The following is a 22,701-nucleotide window of genomic DNA, read 5'->3' as shown; positions in this document are numbered from 1 at the left end:
ATTGGATCTATCCACTAGTTCCGCAGCAAGTATAGTACATAAAGGTTAGCCTGACTGATACAAGCCCCCAAAAAGTATTATTTAAACCAACTAAATAGCTAAACACCAATGCACCAAGATCCAAACATCAAAAATGAGGTGCAACATTAATTGCTGTAATAAACTACATAATGAAACCAGACAAAAGGGAACTGATGAAGTGAAGTGGATCATATAATACACTTTGATATCTGCAGAAGATTGTGCTATAAATCAGAGGGTGTGAGGAAAGGCTGATAATGATGCTGTAGGGAATTTATCGTCTTGAAAAGCAAGGGATTACACACATATATCTTCATAAATCATATCTGAAGGTTTAAATTATGTCACAATAACATAAGATGGTTCAGACCAACTACCGTACTCAGTCTGTGTGGAGCGCTAAGTTCTAAGTGAAAGACTACAACCCAATCTCTGTACAAGAAAACATAACCAATAGATTGCCGAGAACAGTCATCGTGTTAGGTGGCATCCATAAGGAGAAACAGTTAACATTTTTTGGTCAATTACCTTACATCAGGACTGAGTTTCCTATGAATGTCACCTGATCCATTGAGAATCCCAGAACTTTATTTTTATTTCTGATTTCCAACACATATTGGCTGCCTAAGCTACCTGTCGGGTTCAGGACAGGTAGATATTCTGATAAAAAGCATTCAGATTCATGTCAGATTGTGCTCTGCAGCCTGGCACAATACTTATCTAAACCAGGATGAGTTACTTATTATGCAAACTGTATGATTGAGAATGGGTATTATTTACAGCAATAGTCGGATCAGGCAAGGGAAAAATTAAAAAAAAAAACTCAGCTTTTAGGGCATTTTGTTTTAATTTAAAGCAAACATTTGCATCAGATTTTCCAAAGTAAAAATGCCATTTAAGGAAGCTATCCAACTCGTTGCGCAAGCTTGTCACTGATATCACACTTGAAGCCATGAGAAAATGTAAGAATCAATAGGGATGGATTGGCCACAGCAGTGGATAATTACTGGTTTAGACTTAATTCTTAGCAGACTGAGTGAAATGTCAGGTAGCAGACCATAAAGTGATATTAAACGTGTCAAGATTGTCTTCATAATGGTGAAACTGGTCTCGCAATTTCATGCCAAATCAAAAAGCTCGACAATTGTCCACTGTGCTATACTACACACAAGTGACAAGCTCAACCAACTACAAAATGTAGACAAACAGCAAAAACTATGAGAAGAGCACAACTTGACGTATGGACAGGATATGACTTGACAGATGGCAACACCTCCGATTCAAGTTCTGTACAAGTTGCAAGAACTAGTCATGCACAGAAAATGCATCAAAATGCCATATAGTCACAAACGACATACATACTTGCGGAAAAGCAACATATTTAACACTCACCAATATAGAATAGTGCACGATGAATAGAATGAAAGTAAACTGCTGACATGATCAAATTCTCAACTCAAAAGTTTGGCTAATGATTGATGGTTTTGACAACAACCATGAGTCAATCATTTTAAAATAAACAACTTGCTAACTTCTCTTCATAATCTAAGAGGATTACTATGTAAAGTTATTTAAGAATATCAAAAGGAAACAGAAAAATGGCAAGAAGATCTTGCGCACATTTGATCTAGGGCAGTAGAAAACAGACAAAAATATGCAACAAAATTATTTATTGGCAGCTAATTTGAAAGGGAGCTTTTAAAGTGTATTTTGGAAATAAACTGCTTTATTTTGTTGCTCATAGGTAATTAGGTAACGTTTTATGGAAAATAATTCTTCAGATCTTTGAAGATCCATACAGCTTGAATTTAAAAACGATCAAGAAATAAGGCATTTAACTAGAAACAAAATCAAGGATAGCTTTGTACTTTTGAGAGCAACAAAGTCAGCTAATAATGTTTTGTTACAATTAGCCTCTCAAATTACAACCATGATGAAATATTAATAGGTCCACCTTGTAGCCACCGAGTGAGACTCGGCCCCCACCTCTCCTCCACTCGCAGGTTGAGTACCGGCTCCCCACAGGGCTGTGTGCTAAGCCCCCTCTTATACTGTCTCTACACCTACGACTGTAGTCCGGCCCACAACAACAACCGCATCGTCAAATTTGCTGACGACACTACTGTAGTCGGACTTATTTCAAAGGGAGATGAGGCAGCCTACAGAGAGGAAGTCCTGAAGTTGACAAACTGGTGCTCAGAAAACAATCTGGCTCTGAACACCAGGAAAAAAGAGCTCATTGTCGACTTCAGGAGGCATAGCACCGACTTAGTCCCCCTACATATCAACGGCGAGTGTGTGGAGAGGGTCAACACCTTCCGGTTTCTCGGCGTCCATATCGCTGCTGATATCTCCTGGACAGACAACACGACAGCGGTCATCAAGAAGGCTCAGCAGCGGCTGCACTTCCTGAGGGTCCTCAGGAAGCACAACCTGGACTCTAACCTGCTGCTGACCTTCTACCACTCGTCCATCGAGAGCCTGCTGACATACTGCATTACAGCATGGTATGGCAGCTGCACCATGGCAGACAGGGAGAGGCTTCAGAGGGTAACTAGGACAGCACAGAAGATCATTGGTTGCCCTCTCCCCTCCCTGATGGATATCTACACCTCCCGCTGCCTTAGCAGGGCAAAGAATATCATCAAAGACAGCTCCCATCCTGCGTTTGGACTGTTCGACCTGCTGCCCTCTGGAAGGCGCTATAGGTGCATCAAATCCAGGACAAATAGACTCAGGAATAGTTGTTTTCCGAAAATTATAACTACTCTTAATTCAAATTCACACATGCACTGACTTCACAGCCCAACACCCGGACTTCCATCTGTATATATGTATATAGCGCCGCAGAATTGTGCACCTATCCCCCCCCCCCCCCCCCCTTCCCCCTTCTGTTTTTGTTTTCTGTTTCTTGTTTTTTGTACTATATTATATGTATGCACTGAGTACGAGCAGCTTTTAATTTCATTGTACATGTATAGTGACAATAAATGGCATATCATATATCATATCATAGCTGTAAAATGTTGAAGTTACTCGAGTAATCCCTTTGAGCAGGTTTTTAAATGCACTGCAAATATTCTTAGTCTGGGTCAACTATAACTTGCTCCCACTGATTTTGGGTATTATGAGGTGGTTAATGAAGATAATGTGAGAACTGAGGCTCTTCCACAGATGTGGTTGACAGGGCAGGCAGGTGGGTATTTAGAAAGTAGTCCACTCAATCAGCTATTAACTAAATAGTAAGAGAACTCACCCTCCCTGTTCACATTACCACAGCTTTGACTTCAGGTCAAGAATCATGAGTGTTTAATTGTCATGAGTACTGGCAACAGAGCTTGCAGCAGCACGTTTGTAAACACAATGTACACAGATACAAACAAAAAGAAAAATCAACAATCACTACAAACGAATGCAAAAAAACGTCCTCCATACAACCAGACAACGCATGGAAGTTCATAGTTGAGGTTAGTGCTGTGTAGTGTTCAAGAGCCTGATTGCTTTTGGGAAGACGCCATTTCTGAACCCGGTTGTTATGCTTGTCAAACTCCTCTACCTCCTCTACCTTCTTCCCGATGGTCGCAGCTAAATGAGCATGTGGCTCGGGTAATGCAGGTTTTTGGTGACATTGGCCTCCTTTTGGGAGGTTATCACAACTTATAGATCCCTTAGATAGTGGAGAGGTCAGTACCTGTGATGGATAGGCAGTGTCAACCGCACTCTTTAATCTCCTTCGTACCTGACCATATGAGTTGCAGAAAGAGGCAGCGATGCAACCAGTCAATTTGCTCTCTACCATGCACCTATGAAAGATTAATAAACCATTTGTCGACATTTTGAATCTCTTCAATCTTCTAAAGTAGAAGCATTGATGGGCTTTCTTTGTGATTACATCGATATGCCAGGCCCAGTACAGGTCTTTGGAGATGTGCATGCCCAGAAACTTGAACCTGTTGACTCCCTCCACTACTAGTTTTGTGAATACTCAGCTTTTCCCTTCTAAAGTTCATTAGCACCTTGGTCTTGCTGACATTGAGCAAGATAATCATTCTGGCACCATTCCATCAGATTTTCTATCTTTTTCCCATTCCCTAAATTAAGTGAATTTAACATCAACGTGGAATTGTGCTCCAGTCATGGGTATAGAGGAGGAGACTAAGCACAGCCTCGAGGTGCTCCTGTGCTGACACTTATCAAGGGGGCAGTGTTTCCAATTCATATTGATTGTGGTCTGCCGATGAGAAAGTTGAGGATCCAGTTGCATAAGGACGAGCGGAGACCCAGTTCCATGGATCTGATAACAAATTTGGAGGTGTTTATGGTGTTGAATGCTAAGCTGTAGTCAATAAACAATGAGCTGACTTATATGTTCTTATTGCCTAAGTGGTCCAGTGCAGACAGATGAGGCAGCGTGATCGCATGCCCTTTTATCTATTGTGGCTGTAAAATTGTAGCGAGTCGAGGTCCTTGCTATGGTAGGAGTTGATACACATCATAACCAACTCCTCAAGCCACTTTGACACCATGGACATTAGTAATCAAGTAATTAGTAGTAAGTAATTGAGGCGTAAAGCTCAGCACGTGAACAATAGGAAAATGCACCCGACACAACCAATCAGGCCACTGGACAGCGAAACGTTTCAGATGTGGATGCCACCACATCTATTGCACCATGGAGAAGCTGGATTCCAAAAAAAGCTATCTTGAATATTCACAACGCAGAAAATCCTTATAATGCATCCAGGAGAAATTCTTCCTCCTTAATTTTTTGCCAATTTTATATTAACATCCCTCTAAACTTTTATTTTAAAGAAAATAGATAAATAAACATTTTAAAGATAAAATATGAACACATTGATGAAACTAATGGTTTTGCTTGCCATTGTGCTGAGAAGCCATTCAGTATATAAATCAATTTGAAATAAAAGAATCTTACAACAAGATAGTGTTGGCGTTAAAACCATCTAAATGCAGAATAGGAGGGGAGAATCATTTCTCCTCCGAGTCCACTCTGCAGTTCAATAAGATAATGGCCAATCTTCAATCTAAACACACCGTCCCCCCCCCCCCCCCCCCCCCCCATCCTCATACCCTGACTCCTCTAATACATAAAAGTCCATAATCTCTTCTGGAGGCATATACTGATAAGTGCAAGGCAAGAGCATCAGGGTATTTGGAACTTTAGTTAATGGATGACCATGGAGTTAGAGCTTTAAAGCTAAACAGGTCCACCAACTCTTCCATGCTGACCTAGTTGTTTAACTGGGGTATTCCCTCTTGAGCCTGGCACCTATACTTTCAAACATTTCCAATCAATGTATTTTAAAATGTCATAATTTACAGGCTTCTACCACTTCCTCAGGCAGTTTGTTCCTTGCGTGCACCACCCATGTGTGAAAGTTGCCCCTCGGCTTCTCTCTCACTTTAAATCTATGCCCTCTAGCTTTAGACTCACCTATCCGGGTGAAAGAGCTGTTTTTTCACTTTAACTATGCCCCTCGTGATTTTATAAACCTCTATATATAGTCATCCTTCAGCATTCTACTTTCTACAGAAGAGATTCAACCTATTCAACCTCTCATTAAAACTTAACTCATTAAGAACAGGTAGCAAACCAATATATTTTTTTTAAACACATATTTTTCAGTTTAATGACATTGTTCCTGCAGCAGGACTAACAGAACTGTACTCAATATCCTGACTACTGAAGGCAAACAGGCCAAATTCCTTCCTCACCATCTTAACTGTGTTCCCACTGTCACGGAATTAGTTTAGTTTATTGCCACATGTACTGAGGCAGAGAAAAGCTTTTTGTTGCGTGCTAACCAGTCAGCGGAAAGACTAGACATGATTACAATCGAGTCATCCACAGTATACAGATACAGGATAAAGGGAATAACGTTTAACGCGAGATAAAGTCCAGTCAAGTCTAATTATAGATAGTCCAAGAGTCTCCATGGAGGTAGAAAGTGGCTCAGGACTGCTCTCTGGTTCAGTTGCCTGATAACAGATCGGAAGAAACTTCCTGAATCTGGAGGTATGCACACTTCTGTACCTTTTGCCTGATGGGAGAGGGGAGAAGAGGGATTAACCAGGGTGAAACTCATCTTTGCCGAGGCAGCATGCAGTGTAGATGGAGACAATGGAAGGAAGGTTGGTTGGTGTGATGGTCTGAGCTGTGTCTACAATTCTCTGCAATTTCTTGCGGTCTTGGATGGAGCTGTTCTGAAATCATGGTGTGATGCATCCCGATAAAATGCTTTCTACAGTGCATCTATAGATCTCTTTGTTCTACACACTCCTGACCCCTAACTGTCCAAATCCTGCTCTGGTCTGTCTTACAAAAATGCAACATCTTACACTTTTCTGCTTAAACCTCATCTGCACATTGGCCCAGTCAAGCTAGATAGCATTGCACTTTAAAGCTGCTTCAGCACTTCATGTCTATCTTCTTGAACTTCAAATAACCTGCACTGTCCACTATATCACTAATTTTAGTCTCAGCCACAAACTTGCTCACCATGCTAACTACATTCTCATCCAAATTGCTAATATAGGTAACAGTGGATCCAGCACTGATCCTTGTGCATGCTGCTCATTACAGGCCTCCAATATGAAAAATACCTCGTCTCCTACATTCAGGAAAATCTTTGGTACCTATGGTGTATCTAATCAACTAACAAGATTTAAAGACCAAATGATGATGGGCAAAAGCATTTAAGGAGTTTAAAAAAGGCTTTGAGGCAATGTATAAATCACCATATTGTCATAAAAAGGTGGCAATTTTTTAAACTGACTTCTGTGGGACATTTACTGTTAAATTAATACATGAATCACGTCAAAAGAAATGACATTTACTTGCTCTAACCTATTGTGCCATGCCACCAGGTTGGGATCACAGCATGCATGATCAACTCCATCTTTTTTCCAAGAGTCGACAGTGTTTAATTGTCACATGTACCGAAACAGAACGATGAAATTCTTACTTGCAGCAGCAAAGCAGATCTGTAAACACAGTACTCAATAGATGACATAATAAAAACAAAAAAAGTTAAATTAAAACTTAGTGCAAAACAAAACAAAAGCCTGAAGTCCCCAGTGGAACTAAGACACCTCATAGTTCAAGGTTTAGTTAGTGCTTGTAGACGTTAACATCCTCAGTCGTTGGGAAAAGGCTGTCCCTGAAGCCGGAGATCATGGATTTCAGACTCCTATAGCATCTTCTTGTGGCAAGAGTGAAACGAGAGAGTGACCAGCGCGATGCGGGTCCTTGATAATGCTGGCTGCCTTTTTTGAGGCAGCACCTCCTATAGATCCCTTCGATAATGGGGAGGGTCAGTACCCACACCCATGATGGACCGGGCAACGTCCATCACTTTTTGTAATATCCTTTATTCCTCCTATCTCTTAACACCTACGGTTTACAATTGATCTCAGATTACAGGCGATTTACCATCAGTCATCCTTTGCAGCCAAATTAAACATTTCTACAACCCTCAAAGGATAATTATGTTTGCTAACTTTACTTTTGAGATCTGGCTATGAATTTTAGACAGCTTTCTAAATCAGCATTTTTCCTTCTAAAGCTAGCACATTTCTAAAATTAATAAGGGTCCATACGAATGCAGAAATTCACAGCATTTGCCACCATACAATCCACTGAATTTGTTAATGGTTTTGCTTGTTAATAAAAGCAGGCATCATTGACATGATTATTTTGCCAGCCTAATGTACAAATCTAATTTTCCTGATAACCTGTCCGCTTCAGAACATGTTCTGATTGGTTTGTATTGACTAAATAAGCAGGAATTAATTATTTGAATTTACATCGTGAACGAAGCAAAATTCTGCCAGTAGTCCAAATTTCTGTCATACTTACTTATCTAAAATTCACATTCTAATTATTACAGAATGCAAAAGCATGACAGTCATGAAGCTCACTGAGTGAAGTTCTTTTCAGCGTGATGTTACAAAGTTAAAAGTTTCAACATATGTTTACATGGAAGTTGAGAAAGGCTAAATAATTCAATGGAGTAACAATATGGAATCTGTGTAATGGCTTGAAGAAAATGAAAACCATCTATGCTCATGCTAAATGACAGAAAGCACCATGGAAAAACATTTCTAGCTCTGCTTACACCCTTTCACAAATAGATGAAACGGGTATGTATTGTAATGCCATGCCATCTCCAATTGCAACTTGCTTAAATAAGAACGTAGAGTTGTTGCAATAAAAATAGTGAAATCACCTTCATATTTAAAAATAGTATGAACACAGTTGGAAGGTGTATTTGCAATTCAATGCATAAGACTGTTTCAATTTTAAGTAACCAAATCTGTGATTCATTGGCATGGACAATAACATTACAGACCAGATTCAAGTAGTTGACCATTTGCCATCAATATAGAATCAGAAAGCTTTCAGAAGCTGTTTTTTTCCAAACAAAATCAAAATAAAGTTTCCTTTTTGCTATCTTCAACTTTATGCTTTAAAAAATCTATTTTACTACAAATTTCTCAGGAACTAGTACATCAATCTTATACATATTGTTCAATCCCAGCACTTGGAAGAATCTAAACAATCGTATCTTACATGTTATGCCATCACATAAGCATTTTGGTCAAACTTGAAGCCAGTCATTCAGTGCAGTACAATCCACTTCTACTGCTTAGTCATAGAAGTCAAATATTACAGTTTGGACTGGCTGGGGTTCTTTCTGGAACCCCAGCCTTGAACTGAACTTCCCACATCAGAGTTCAATCCAGCCACTTCTGAAACTTGGGGCACTAGGCAGTTGATTTATTGACACATGAACCACAGATCGCAAAGTAAAAATAATCTACTATAGTTTAAACACGAGATGCGAAAGAACTTTAACGTAGGGATAAATTTTACGATAATAGTTTGAGATGACATTTGTGTTCCAATCTCTAGAATACTAGTAGACCACTATTGGTGAGGTAAAGATATGCAAACTTTCAACTTCTAACATGAACCACTTTGAGACTTGCTGCACTGCAGGTCAAAATTTCACTGTTTTTTCATGCACTGAAATGGACCACCAACAAATTAACAATAATTTTCCATTTTCTACAGCAATACTTTGCTGCATTTTCTCCAGATTGCAAATAAAACTTGCTTGCCATTAACACAATTTTTTCACTTCAAGTTATTAGCCCACATTTACAACAACTGTTTGCTATTATCAAATACATTTCCAGGCCCAACTATGAATAGAGATATACTACAAATATTCAACTACAGAAAACACTGTTAAAAAGTTCTCAACTGAAGCTTCTTTCTTCTGTGACAATAGCCCCTCAAGCCTTACTCTACGTACAAATCAGTTTCAAAGAAAACAAGTTCCACTCGCAGCTTCTTAGGAGCAATCTCTCCAAGGACAGAAAGATTCCTGCTCAAACCTCAGCCCAGAGCTTTGTTCTGGGCTGACATTTCAATATAATACTGTGACACTGTTACATGATCAGAGCTACCACCTTTCCAATGAAATATTTACCAAGCAGTGTCAGCCCTCTTAACCCTACATAAATGAACCAGTGGCAATAACTTAAGTACAGGGAGTTCTCTTAGTCAGGCCAGCATTTCTCTTTCAGATAATGTCACAATATAAACACATATATTATTGGGTTATTTACTTAATGCTGTTTGGTGGTGGTGGTAGGGTTGAGGGGGCACTTGGTGTGAACGTGGTGTGAACAACCTGGTTTCCAAGATTTTGTACATTTTACCTATGATAGTGTTTAAAAATTAGCTGATTGGCATTTGAATTATTTCAGTTCAATAATGCAGCTTTGGAGCCATATAGAAATGTGCTTAATTACAAATATTCTTTTTTCTATGCCAAAAGATCATGAATCTGGATTTCTCAATCAATGCACTGTTGCATTAACTTCATTTTTAAACAAGCCACTAATATAATAACATTGGTTTTGGACAACATAATACAGTTGTTGGAAAGATTTAACTTTTATAAGATTATTAATTTGCGTCTACATTGATAGACGGAATTTCATGGCACAATTTCAATTTCAAATCTCCGCTACAGGAAAACAAGAACAAATAAACTAACAAATATTCTTTTGCACAAGCACAAAATTAAAATTCCATAAAGTTATAGTATTTAAAAAAGACTGACAATTATAAACAATTATACAGATTTTACCTGTATAAAACATCAACTATATGTAAACTTATGTGAAAGATAATCAAACTTGGTGCTGGAGGAAGTGACAACATACCAAAAACTGAGGAAAAAGAACAAGAAGAAAGGAAGAAAATTGATTCCAACAATGACAAACATAATCCTTGGCTATCTTTCCTGCTAAATCCTTTCGGTTAGGCCCTAACTGGATATTGCTTCTTAAAAAACTGGATTAACATACAATACTCCCCCAAAGCAACTTCCAACACCAAAGTTATCCGAATATAAATAACATTGTTTGAAAATATTCTAACATTCAGCGCAGCAGTGTGTGACAGTAACTTTACCTGAAGCCCTGGCATTCAGAGAGCACGTTATGACAGCTCTCTCTCCCCCTGAAGTGTCCCACTCTCCTTTCACTACAATGTCAGTAGAAACAGTGACACACTATTCACCCCGCTCAATTCTGTTTATGTGTAAGAAATATCCCACTTCTGTTAATATTCTCCTCCCAGGAAACTCGCAAAAATGCTGTTTTCTCACACCATCGCCACCCAATGACTACCCCACACGCTGCCCCCCCTTTACGCTAGCCCCAGGCTTCTCTGCGGCCTAGGCCAAGTGGAAACACACCCAGCCAGATCCTCACACACTTCCCTCGCCCAAAACCGGGCCAAATGCTTCATTTAAATTGTAAAAACAATGCTCGGGGGGTGTTGCATTTGTTTTTTTCTCCTAATTACCTGCCGTATATCCCCTCGGTGATCCTGTTCCGTTTTAACGGCCTCCTGATCTTGCTGCAATCAGCATTGCGCCTCTTCATTGTCCTTCGCTGCCTTTCCCTTCTTCAAAACTGTTTCCTCCCTTTTTTGTTTCAAATATAAAATTTCACACAAAAAAAATGAGAAAAAAAATTAATTCGAGGCAATTTGAAATCATGGAAATATTATTTTTCTCCGCTTCGCCCTTCCTCCGTTTTTGTTTCTTCTTCTTTCAAACAAAGAATTAAATGAGATGAGACCGACCCCTCTGGGTTGACGCCAGTGTTTCCGCGCTGCCTTTGGGGCTCCAGGCTGGCCGAGGGGGGGCGGGACCTGCAGCTGAGCCCGCCCACCCGCTGTGATTAGCAGCTCCGCCCACCAATCACAGCGCCAGCGCCCTGATTGCTACCTCTCCACGCCTATCAGCACCCGTGGCCGCCGGCGCCCTTCATCCCGGATGACCCAATAGACGGAGGCGGAGGGCGGGCACTTTGGGACGTCAAGTTGGGCCGAGATCACGCAGGCGTGTTGGCTGGAGTGGAGTGGAGTGCAGGTGGAGGTGGGAGGGGGAGGGGGATGGAGGGCAGGTGGAGATGGGTGGGAGGGGGAGGTGGATGGAGGGCAGGTGGAGATGGAGATGGAGATGGAGATGGAGATGGAGATGGAGATGGAGGTGGAGGTGGAGGTGGAGGTGGAGGTGGAGATGGAGGTGGAGGTGGAGGTGGAGGTGGAGGTGGAGGTGGAGGTGGAGATGGAGGTGGAGGTGGAGGTGGAGCTGGAGATGGAGGTGGAGGTGGAGGTGGAGGTGGAGGTGGAGATGGAGATGGAGATGGAGGTGGAGGTGGAGGTGGAGATGGAGATGGAGGTGGAGGTGGAGATGGAGATGGAGATGGAGGGGAGGTGGAGATGGAGGTGGAGGTGGAGATGGAGGTGGAGGTGGAGGGAGAGGGGGGGTGGGGGTGGGTGGAGTGCAGGTGGAGGTGGGGGGAGTGCAGGTGGAGTGCAGGTGGAGGTGGAGGTGGAGGTGGAGGGGGAGGTAATTCGGGGAACAGAATTTGGCCATTCTGCCCAACCAGTCCACACCACCATCCTACCATGGCTGATCATAAGTTAAAGGAGCAAAATTAGGCCATTCGGCCCATTGAGTCTACTCCGCCAATTAATCATGGCTGATGTGTAAGAAGGAACTGCAGATGCTGGTTTAAACCGAAGATAGACACAAAAAGCTGGAGTGACTCAGCGGAACAAACAGTATCAATGGAGAGAAGGAATGGGTGACGTTTCGGGTCGAGACCGTTCGAAGGGTCGAGACCCGAAACGTCACCCATTCCTTCTCTCCAGAGATGCTGCCTGTTCCGCTGAGTTACACCAGATTTTTGTGCCTATAATCATGGCTGATCATAAGTGATAGGAGCAGAATTAGGCCATTCGGCCTATCAAGACTACTCCATAATTCAATCATGGCTGATCTATCTTTCATTCTCAATTGCATCCTTCTCATTTCACCCCATAACCTCTGACACCCGTGCTAATCAAGAATCTCCATCGCCGCCATAAAAAATATCTATCGACTTGACTTCTACATCTGTCTGTGGTAGGGAGGGCCGCACAAGCTTAATAGCCATGAGTTCCCTTGGCAGTGGACAATGGTCGCCTCTAGTCCTGATTGCTGTCAATCACCAGTGTGGAATGAATAATCAACAGGTAGAGATAGGTAGGGAGAATTTGAGGGAGCAAGATTTGGTTGAATCTTATTCGGGAGGTGCATTGACTTGACCACATACATGGGTTTACACGTACATAGTCCTAGGCCAGGGCTTTGAGATTTTCTTTCAGAAATACAAGTGTCATTTTGAGCACCACTAACTTCTGTTCTCTCACAGAGTAGGAATAACTTTACTGTGATAAAATTATAAATAAGTTACTACTGACATATTACAATGCCATCAGATCCAAAAGTGATTTCATGGCGTTGAACAAATATGCATGCAAGCCCCTTTGCTTAAAGAGCATTCAGCAATCTACTTCATTAAACAAACTGTTGTTACATAACTTAAGATATCAGGTAGGTTGGTTTGTCTTACATGACATCATTGCAGAGCTTGCAACATGCCCTTATTTCAAGGTGACGCCCATATTCCCAAAATTACACCTCTGATTTTCAATGAGGAAATGTTGTTAGGTAGTTTTGAAGTGAGCATTTGAGGGATCTACAACAATTATGAAACAAATGAGGAATTAGCCTAATACTTCCATATTCAGGTCCGGTGAAGGACCTCAGACCTGAAATATCAATGATTTTAGTTTTCACTATCTGAACTACTGAGTTTCTCCGGCATTTGCTGTTATTATTTCAAATCTTTAATGTATGCAGTTATTTTAATTTCATTTACTCAAAATCTTTATCAGATTAATTCCACATTTATTTTACAATTTTTGTTAATTTTACCTATTGTGGATGGATATAAAATGGAAGTACTCTTCTACTGGTTGCTTCCGGGCATCAGTCACTGCTAAATTGATTTGCACTTTCTGAATATTAATTGGACAATGGATGACATTGTTTTGCGACTTACAGTTCTTTGTCTATAATTTAGATCTACCTAACATATTTATGACAAAGCTTATGAACCCAGCAGCATATTTTTTTTGCTGCCTTCCACATCCTTCTCCATTCAATTCTGCTCCACGCAACACATTGGTAACATGAGGCATTATCCTTTTTTTTGTTTTGGATAAAGTTAGAAAATAGAATTAATTATAATTCATTTTTGACCAGGATAACAGAATGGTTCAAATAGCCCCCTTCTAAGCAATATATTTCAAGCACTGTATGAAATATATAGTACAGTTTCCTTGCCCACAGTCATAATGAGGTTTGGGCTAATATCTGTTGCCAGCTCATTTTTCCATTAGGCAGTAAAATAGCAAAAACATATCAAATAGGTGCAGAGATAGACCATACTCGCAGTTCTGCTCTGTTGAACATTAACTCAATAGCTTATTATCTTCCTCATCCACATTCCTGCCTGATTGCGAAATTCCTCGATTCTTTTGGTAGCCAAAAAAATCTATTGATCCTGGCATTGAATACATTCAATTATTGGGCAATCAGCTCTGGGTAGAAAATCAAAATCAAAGGATCAACCTTATCCTGTGACATGTTCCCTTCTTTGAGATTTTTCATCTAGTAACTACTTTGGTTCTATCTTTTAGAATCTTATAGGTTTTGACTCTCATTCCTCTGGGATGCATTTAGTACACACACCCACTCCAATTTCTCCTTATAGTACAACCTCCTCATGACAGAAAACAATGTAGAGAATGTCAACACCACTACATCAAAAGCATTGATTTACAAGGTATGAAGGCACAGTACTCTTGAAGAGATGAGTTGGACACTCACAGCATTCACCTTCCAATTTCTTATATAGGTTGTGATTTTTCAGGCCTGGTTTTCCAGCAATGGACTGAGAGGGAATAAGTACAGAAAAAATGGCCTTAAATCTGTGCCTCCAAGGAATGGTAGTCAGTAACCCACCAGCGAAGTTCTGTATTGTACAGAATCTCAGTCAAGCATTTATCATTTTCTTATTAAAGCACATCAATCACAAAGCCTCTTCACTCCCTAAGATTTCTACACCAGGGCTTCTGTTGCAGTGGGGACATTTTCTATTTCATGCCCAGTTAACAGTCCATGGAGTGGGTCTGTGTCTAGCTTGTATCTTGGTAGTGGGAAGGTAGTGGAAACATGAGGTGTACTTGAGAGTTTTTTTTAAATTCAATCACAGGAAGTGATCTTACTGACTCGGCAGCATCGAATGCCTGTTCCCAGTTCCTTTCAACATGGTGGCAAGCCAACATTCTGAACTGCATTCCTTGTCATAAAGTCTCGTAGCAATACTTTAGGAAAGGACTTTCAGGATTTTGACCTAACAATGGTGAAGGAGCAGTGACAAATTTTTGAATATGCTATGACCAAAGGAAATGCAAATATATAAAATCATGAGCATAGATAGGGTAGACAGTCAGAACTATTTACCCAGGTTGGAAATATTAAAGACTAGAGGGCTTTAAGGGATGAGGGACAAAGCTTAAAAGAGATGTGCAGGGCAATGTATTTAAAACAGTGGTGGGCTCCTGGAATGAGCTGCCAAGGGTGGCGGTGGAGGCAGATATGATTGCAATGCTTAAAAGGGTTTTAGATAGACACATGGATATGAAAGGAAAGGATGGAAATTGATCATGTATAGGCAGATAAGATTAATTTATCCAGGAATCATGTTCGGCACAGACATTGTGGGCCCAAGAGGCTTTCCTGTTCTGTTCTGTTCTATGAAAATTCAACTCCTGATTTACGCAAAAGTGGAATTAAAGAGAAATTTTATTGCGTATATTGTGTGGCATTTTTGTTTGTTTTAATTTAAGGATTGTATCTTTTGTCTACATGTTTGTGTATGGAAATTGGATATGGAAATCAAATAAAAATTTTAAAATATTTGCACAGCATAATTTCAAGGTTATTACTCAACAATTTGACGTATTCCCAACATTTTAAAACTATGCTTAGTTCCGATCACACGGTCAAGTATTTTCTTTAACCGAATGTTATTACATGGAGCATTACTCTTCTCCTTGATACACTATTCCCGATTATGAATTAAAAAACATGGAACATATAAACATATATAATATTCAATAACAGAAAGATAGCATGTATCAAGTTTATACTATAATCATGTTGCTCCATTGAAATACTTGCTTTATAAATGATTAGTCTCTCCATTTTCCATTGAGTTTCACTATGAATGTGCCAGCCAGCCGGGCCACTAGGTGAAGACCTGGCAACTTAAGGGCCTGTCCCACTGTACGAGGTAATTCAAGTGTTCTCCCGAGTTTTTCCCTGATTTGAACTCGGAGAATGTCCATAGCGGGTCCGTAGGAGTTCGTGGTTGTCTCGTAGCGGCTCGTACGAGTAAAAAATAACAATTTTTTTCATCATTTATACTCGTGGACATTTTTCACAATGTTGAAAAAACGTTACGAGTTTACCGGATTTCCCGAGTACCTACTGTTACTCGTACGAGCCGCTACGAGACATCCACGGACTCCTACGGACCTGCTATGGACATTCTCCGAGTTTGAATCAGGGGAAAACTCGGGAGATTTACCTCATACAGCGGGACAGGCCCTTTAAGGAGCATTTGCATTAGCACTTTCTTCTTTCACTACAAATCTTCCAAGCCAGTTTTAAAGAATGTACTGCCATCCATATTGTTCCAACTTTTCTGACATGACTTAGGGGCCATCATCCTCTCAACTATGAATTTGTATTCAGTAAACATTTGCTGATCTCTCATCAGACGCCTTGGAATTTACGAGCTTACCACAATTAATAGATTCTATTTGATTGTGCTTATCCTGGAGCCAGCATTGTAGAAGATTACTGTTTAGAATGATTTAGTATTGATTGCTGTCCCTTTAAACTCTACAAATCATGTTATGTTTCAGCTGCATATAGATAAAATATCCCTTAAAACTAAACCAGTTTCAATAAATACAGCTATTTATTTTTATTAATATTTATTCAGTTTGATGACAGAATTCTCCAGCTGAACAAGACATAACCCCCCAAATCCAAAAGTGATTTTATAGTTGATAGAAATATCTACAAGCAAAATATTACACAACTAATATTGCTTCAAATTCTCAACTGTCATGTGCAAATAAAAAATATTTTTCCCCTGGTACAGCCTTATAATGATAGGAATCCATCAACATGTGATTTCTTATGAGTTTGCTTGGGCTCTATGGATCTGATTGATGAAACTAACTGGTAATCTTATGGCTAAAGGCCACAAACATTCATTGTTTTATTTCCCAATAAAAAGAAAAGGTCATTCACATGCATAACCCAGAAAGTAGAATAAAAAGATTTGGTCTCAGTAGGAACAAAAAACAAACAAATTATCCGCATATTGATCTCAACTAACATTACAAAGACAGCAACATAGAATACAAAAAAAAAGTATTCTTTCCCACCATCAAGGTAGTGAGAATATCTGAAGCACTGCATTGTATTTCCTCAGACTGAATATTTGGATTCAACCAAGGAGGAAGCAGAATGTCCAGAAAGAGGTTGCCCTGTGGAGTCACAAGATAGAATAATCTGGTTGTCTATTTCATCTGCTTGTAAGGAGTGATGATGGACTCAACATTGGGTAACATTGGAAAATCAGAAGGATCATCACACCTAGAAGTTGATCAAAGTAGAAAAGAACAAACTTGCATTTAAACAACTATTCTGATTATCATCAGAATCCCAGGTCATCTTAAAATGGTTTCCAGTGGATTGCACATCAGCTATAATGGTAGTTATTAAGATAAATGCATGCAATTTTTCCCACAAATATCCAATGAATCTGGATTTGATGGCATTGATAAAATCAAACTTTGGATACACTGCTGGGGAATCTCGTATATTCACCTGAACTACAGGTTTTGAATGTCCAGCACGACCATTGTGAAATAGGGCATTTTTGTGCAGGAGGTTATACCAAGTCTACACATCTTCTGTTGTCATATTTTTAAGCCTTTTAACATGCAGCACATACTTTCATTTTGTGTTTAGGGTAAAATAATTATAGTAGCTTACACCCATTTCTTTATTTAGCATCTACACTCGGCTTTGTTTAAAGATGTGGTCGGGATCAGCAATACATTCGGGCCTTGCCAGTAAACTGAATCCACATGTTTGAAAAACGAGTCCTACATGACAATATGAAAAAAAGTATTTTTCTAAACACAGCATTTATATATATAATTTCCCTTGGTGTATTCACTAATAACATGCCGTCAGTGGTTGAGGAAAGGCTGAGTGCTTTTTAAATAGTCACAAAGGGGCCTGGACCATTTATTTAAAGTGATGCAAGTGTACATTCAGTCTTAAATTGTCACGTGTGTCATGTGTTACATTTCTGTCAGTTATATTCTGACCATCAATTTCCATCATGACCTCCAACAAAAGTCAGTGTGGCGCCAGCAATGGCCGCCTCGCCAACAGTCTGTCTGTCCCTTCCTTCTTGTTGTTTAAATAGTATGTGTTAAATGTATGTTTTTAGAGTTCTTTAGCTTGTTTTATGTGCGGGGGGCGGGGAGTTGGGAGTTGGGGGAAACGTTTTCTAATCTCTTACCTCGACGGAGATGCGATTTCCTTCCATATCGTATCTCCGACCGCATTGCGGCCTAACATCGAGGAGTTGCCGGCCTTTGCTGGATCGTGGAGCCCGCGATCCCTTTGCCAGAGATCGACCTCGGAGCTCCAACTGTGGGTGCCTGTGGACTTAACATCACGGAGCTTGCGGTCTCTAGTCAGAGACCAACTTTCGGGATCTCCATTTCAACCGCCCCGAAGCAGGTGCTTCGACCATTGGCTGTGGGAGCATCGATCGCCCCGACGGATGTTGCATCTGCCCCGACCGCAGGAGAATAAAGAGGAAGAAGATCGGACTTTTTGCCTTCCATCAAAGTCAGGAATGCGGGGAATCCACTGTGGTGGATGTTTATGTTAACTTTTATGTAGTTGCGTGTCTTGTTGCTTTTTTTCGTAATGACTGTATGGTAATTTGCATATCACTGTACCTTAATTGGTACACGTGACAATAAAAGACCTTTGAAACCTTTGAAGAAAGCTTGTGTTGTGCTTCCATCTGTTCTTCTTATTGGATCGTGTTATGATCCAATGATCCACATGTTGTATCTTTTGGAGCAATTAAACATCAGACATGTGTCCCAGTGATGACTGCCCTCTCCTGGCTTTCACATCTCATGGCTCTTGTGTCCCGCACAACAAGATATGCTTGGTATTTCCCGCAGCTGACATTGCGGGTCCACTGTGAATTGATCCTTTCTCCAGACTGCCAGACTCGATTCCAAGCCTCCAGTTACCAAAGTCCCACGAACAATCCCAAGAACCAACATTCTTAAATGTCTTTTTAGAAAAATAAAAGGACCACAAATAAACTGAAAGCTGCCCTGCCAACACCTGGTAAGACTGCTTTAGAAATATGTTGTGAAAGGTATGAGTGCCTTGAGGGTTCAGGCTCAGAGTAACAAGTTGGGATTTGGTTAGTCATGTAAAGAACATGAGAAATTGATGAATGCCATTGGTCATTGGATTACAGGTCAGGTCGTAGTGGGAGTGGAGACATCAGCAATATTTATCTGAAAGCAAAGCAAAGGTTCCCCAGAGTTATTGCTAGCCAAGCCCTTACAAGAATGCAATCAATCCTCCATCACTATTAACAAATACCACCCCACCCTTCTGCTGCAACCGGCTTTCAGTCACACTTCAATCAGCTTGTCATCTGGTGTTTCTCCAATTCCCTTACACACAATATTCTTGCTTTTATTCCAGAGGTAACCTTTTACCTGAGGAAACGTTTATTGACAATTTGTTCTGTCAATTGCACCATCCGTCCAAATCCAGACCCTCCTCTCTCCAATGCTTCTCCTTTTCAACTCTGTAACACATCACACTGTCTTTCCAGTGTTGGCAAGATTGGAGTAGGGGCGAAGGGGGTAGGGGGGGGGGGGGGGGGGGGGGGGGGGGGGGGGGGGGGGGGGGGGGGGGGGGGGGAAGATAGCTGGCAGAAAGAGGAAAAGATGAGACAAGAACTGGCAAGTGATAGGTGGATCCAGGCAAGGAAGAGAAAAAGGTGGAGATAGTGACAAAGACTGTGAGGTGAGAAGTGGAAAAGATTAAGAGCAGCGGGTGGTAGAATTAATAAGAAAAGAAAATCAGGACTGGAATGTAGATCCAGAAGGTGGGATGGGGTGAGGGGGGGTTGACAGCAAATCCAGAGGGTGTAGGAGTGATGAGAAACAGGATGAGAGGAAATTGGTGACAGGGAGGAGGGAGTGGGGCAAAGGGCCAGTGGAAAGGTAGGTATGTATGGATGGTCTTCGATAGGGCAGAAGGAGAGGAGGCGGAGTGTATGGTTGTTCACCTGAAGTTGGATAATTCAGTATTAAGCCTTTTGGTTGCAGGCTAACCAAACAGAATAGGAGGTCAGGTTCTTCCAGTTTGCATGTGGCCTCACTCTGGCAATGGAGGAAGACAAGAGCAGACAGGCTAGAATGCTAATGGAAAGAGGAGATTGCAGTGGCTAGCAACCAGGAATTCTGGCTAGCCCAGGAAAATAGAGTGCAAGTGTTCTGCTTTTCAAAGAAGCAGAGATAAAATTATTGATATTGATGAATAAGCCTTGTTTTTGGTAACGAAGAGCTTCTTTAACAGTTTCTGATAAATACGCATCATTTTCCAGTGCTAATTTAGCCCATCATGCCTAATGTTGTGAGTCAATCCCAAGGATTAAGCACAATAATCTAGTATGAGCACTCTAGTACTGCACCGTTGGAGGTGGTGCTTCTTCTTCTTCTTTCGTGTGGCGTGCACAGCCTAGAGTTGTTGGACAACTTGTTCTATTTGATCTTCCGTATGTGCACGTCGAGTTGATTGCATTAGTCGAAACAGGGCGGACCACGTGAAGGTTGCAATCTTCCACCCCAAGGTGGTGCTTTGCAGGTGGGACATTAAAATATCCCACTGCACTATTTCAACAAACAACAAAAGAGTTATCCCAAGTATCCTGACTTCAGTAATAATTATCCCTCACTCCACATTATTAAAATGTTGTCTGGTCACTTTTAAACAGATGCTGGCAAAATGGCTGCAGCAGCTCCTGTGCTAATCATTAGTTCTTCATTGGCAGTAAAGCACAAAAAGCTTCTCGCTGTACCTTGGTACACGTGACAATAAACTAAACTGAACTGAAACTGAACTAAAGTGAACACTTTAAAACATCTTGAAAAAATACTTGATTCTAACTGAATCTGCAACAATAGAATCAAACAAGAATCCAATTATACTCTTTATAAAAATCCATTCAGAATGAAGATGTTGATAATTTAGTATATTTGACAAAGCAAAGAAAATTACCTAGGCCTCCTTAATACATGCCACACATTTATGTACAAACAATTAAGAATATGATATGAATTAAAGAAGGTAGTTAAGAAAAAAGTCTGAGGCCACCTTCCCCTTTGTTAAAAGTCAAAAGCGATCTCAGTGTGATAGAGCAGAAATATTCATATCAAAAATCACCTTTTAATTATGTTGCGTATGCTGTTATTGATATTTTGTTAACCAGAAATTTGATCCTAACTGTAACTAAGATACATGTCACTGGAGTCAGTTCTCACATCTCTGGCACACTCCAGCCACCTTTTTAAAATCTATCCATATGACAAATAAAGCATTTCATTGTCAGTATGTCAGTAAAATATTTTTCATTTACATTTATATTTTTTCTGCATTCTGATTTCACATATTTGAATGCTATTGATATAGAAACATAGAAAATAGGTGCAGGAGTAGGCCATTCGACCCTTCGAGCCAGCACCGCCATTCAATATGATCATGGCTGATCATCCAAAATCAGTACCCCGTTCCTGCTTTTTCCCCATATCCCTTGATTCCAATAGCCCTAAGAGCTATAACTAACTCTCTCTTGAAAACATCCAGTGAATTGGCTTCCACTTCCTTCTGTGGCAGACAATTCCACAGATTCACAACTCTCTGGGTGAAAACGTTTTTCCTCATCTCAGTCCTAAATGATTGACTATTTAATATTATTTGCTAAAAGAAAAAGGTGAAATGGGACCCTTGACCTATGCAAATCTCGATGTATTTAAGTGATAATAATTAGGATAACATCATGGGAGATACCAACTGAAAACTCCAGTTCTGGACTGTTTCTGTGGAGATGCATTCAGTTTGGCACAGGCTTTGTTCATTGTATTTGTCTATATGCAAATTCCTCTGACATGATCATTTATTTAAAAAATCCATTCTTCACAATGAACACAACAACTTTACTATCAATGAAACAGTCAAAGGATTCAGAATCTCTTTAGATTGCAATCTCGTTGAAACAAATCACAGAAAGTCAGGTACTAACGGCCCAAAATGCTGGAGTAACTCAGCGGGACAGGCAGCATCTGAGTTACTGAGCATCCCGCTATGTTTCTCCAGCATTCTGTGCCTATCTTTGATGTAAACCAGCATTTGCAGTTCCTTCCTGCACGTCAGGTACATTCTTTACTACTGTTACTACTGTGACCATGGCCTAAATATACAAATCCTTTCCTCAAAAATAGAAAAAGATTCACTTATTGATCACTTAATGCTATGAATGTAACAGAATCTTGAAATGGGGGAAACGTCAACCATTGACTGAGCACATAAAATGTATAAGTACATATATTGAATAAAATCTGTTAAACACTAGCATACCAAAATAAACACAATCCATGATTCATATTATGATCACCGTATGTGCTGATAATGTAAAAAATATAGAAGAATGTTACTTCTGCTTTAAAATTAATTTCTTTACACTAAGAATAATTGCTTCAGAATAAGGTGACACTTAAAATTGTATTATTTCAACTTAAAAAATATAAATCATACAACTTTGCCGCTCGTGTTGCATATTTCTCTTCTATTATGTAATAGTTATACATTTTTGACAAATAGCTATTAAGATATTATTACAATGTATTAATTATAGCTTTTCAGATTCAGATTCAGATTCAATTTTAATTGTCATTGTCAGTGTACAGTACAGAGACAACGAAATGCATTTAGCATCTCCCTTGAAGAGCGACATAGCAAACGATTTGAATAAATAATA

The 22,701-nt window shown here is 40.1% G+C and overlaps 2 protein-coding genes across 3 annotated transcripts in view; one reads left to right on the top strand and one right to left on the bottom strand.

Annotated features, from left to right (window-relative positions):
* Nucleotides 1-11,283, bottom strand: part of maco1b (macoilin 1b) — an 85,096-nt gene extending 73,813 nt beyond the window's left edge. The window contains exons 1-2 of one of the 2 annotated variants that reach the window (XM_055656325.1): nucleotides 11,210-11,283; nucleotides 10,928-11,048 (exon numbers count right to left, since the gene is read on the bottom strand). In XM_055656325.1, the coding sequence (XP_055512300.1) occupies nucleotides 10,928-11,007 (80 nt within the window). In that variant the 5' untranslated portion in view covers nucleotides 11,008-11,048; nucleotides 11,210-11,283. Of the gene's footprint in view, nucleotides 1-10,927 lie in introns of both variants that reach the window. The other variant, XM_055656324.1, reaches the window with a different exon arrangement.
* Nucleotides 1-22,701, top strand: part of rsrp1 (arginine/serine-rich protein 1) — a 238,176-nt gene that overhangs the window by 133,747 nt on the left and 81,728 nt on the right. The window lies entirely within an intron of this gene.

The sequence above is a fragment of the Leucoraja erinacea genome, chromosome 26 (assembly GCF_028641065.1).
Source record: "Leucoraja erinacea ecotype New England chromosome 26, Leri_hhj_1, whole genome shotgun sequence".
In the NCBI taxonomy this organism is placed as follows: domain Eukaryota; kingdom Metazoa; phylum Chordata; class Chondrichthyes; order Rajiformes; family Rajidae; genus Leucoraja; species Leucoraja erinaceus.
Note: the sequence above shows the minus strand (reverse complement) of the source record. Positions and strands in the feature narration are given on the sequence as shown.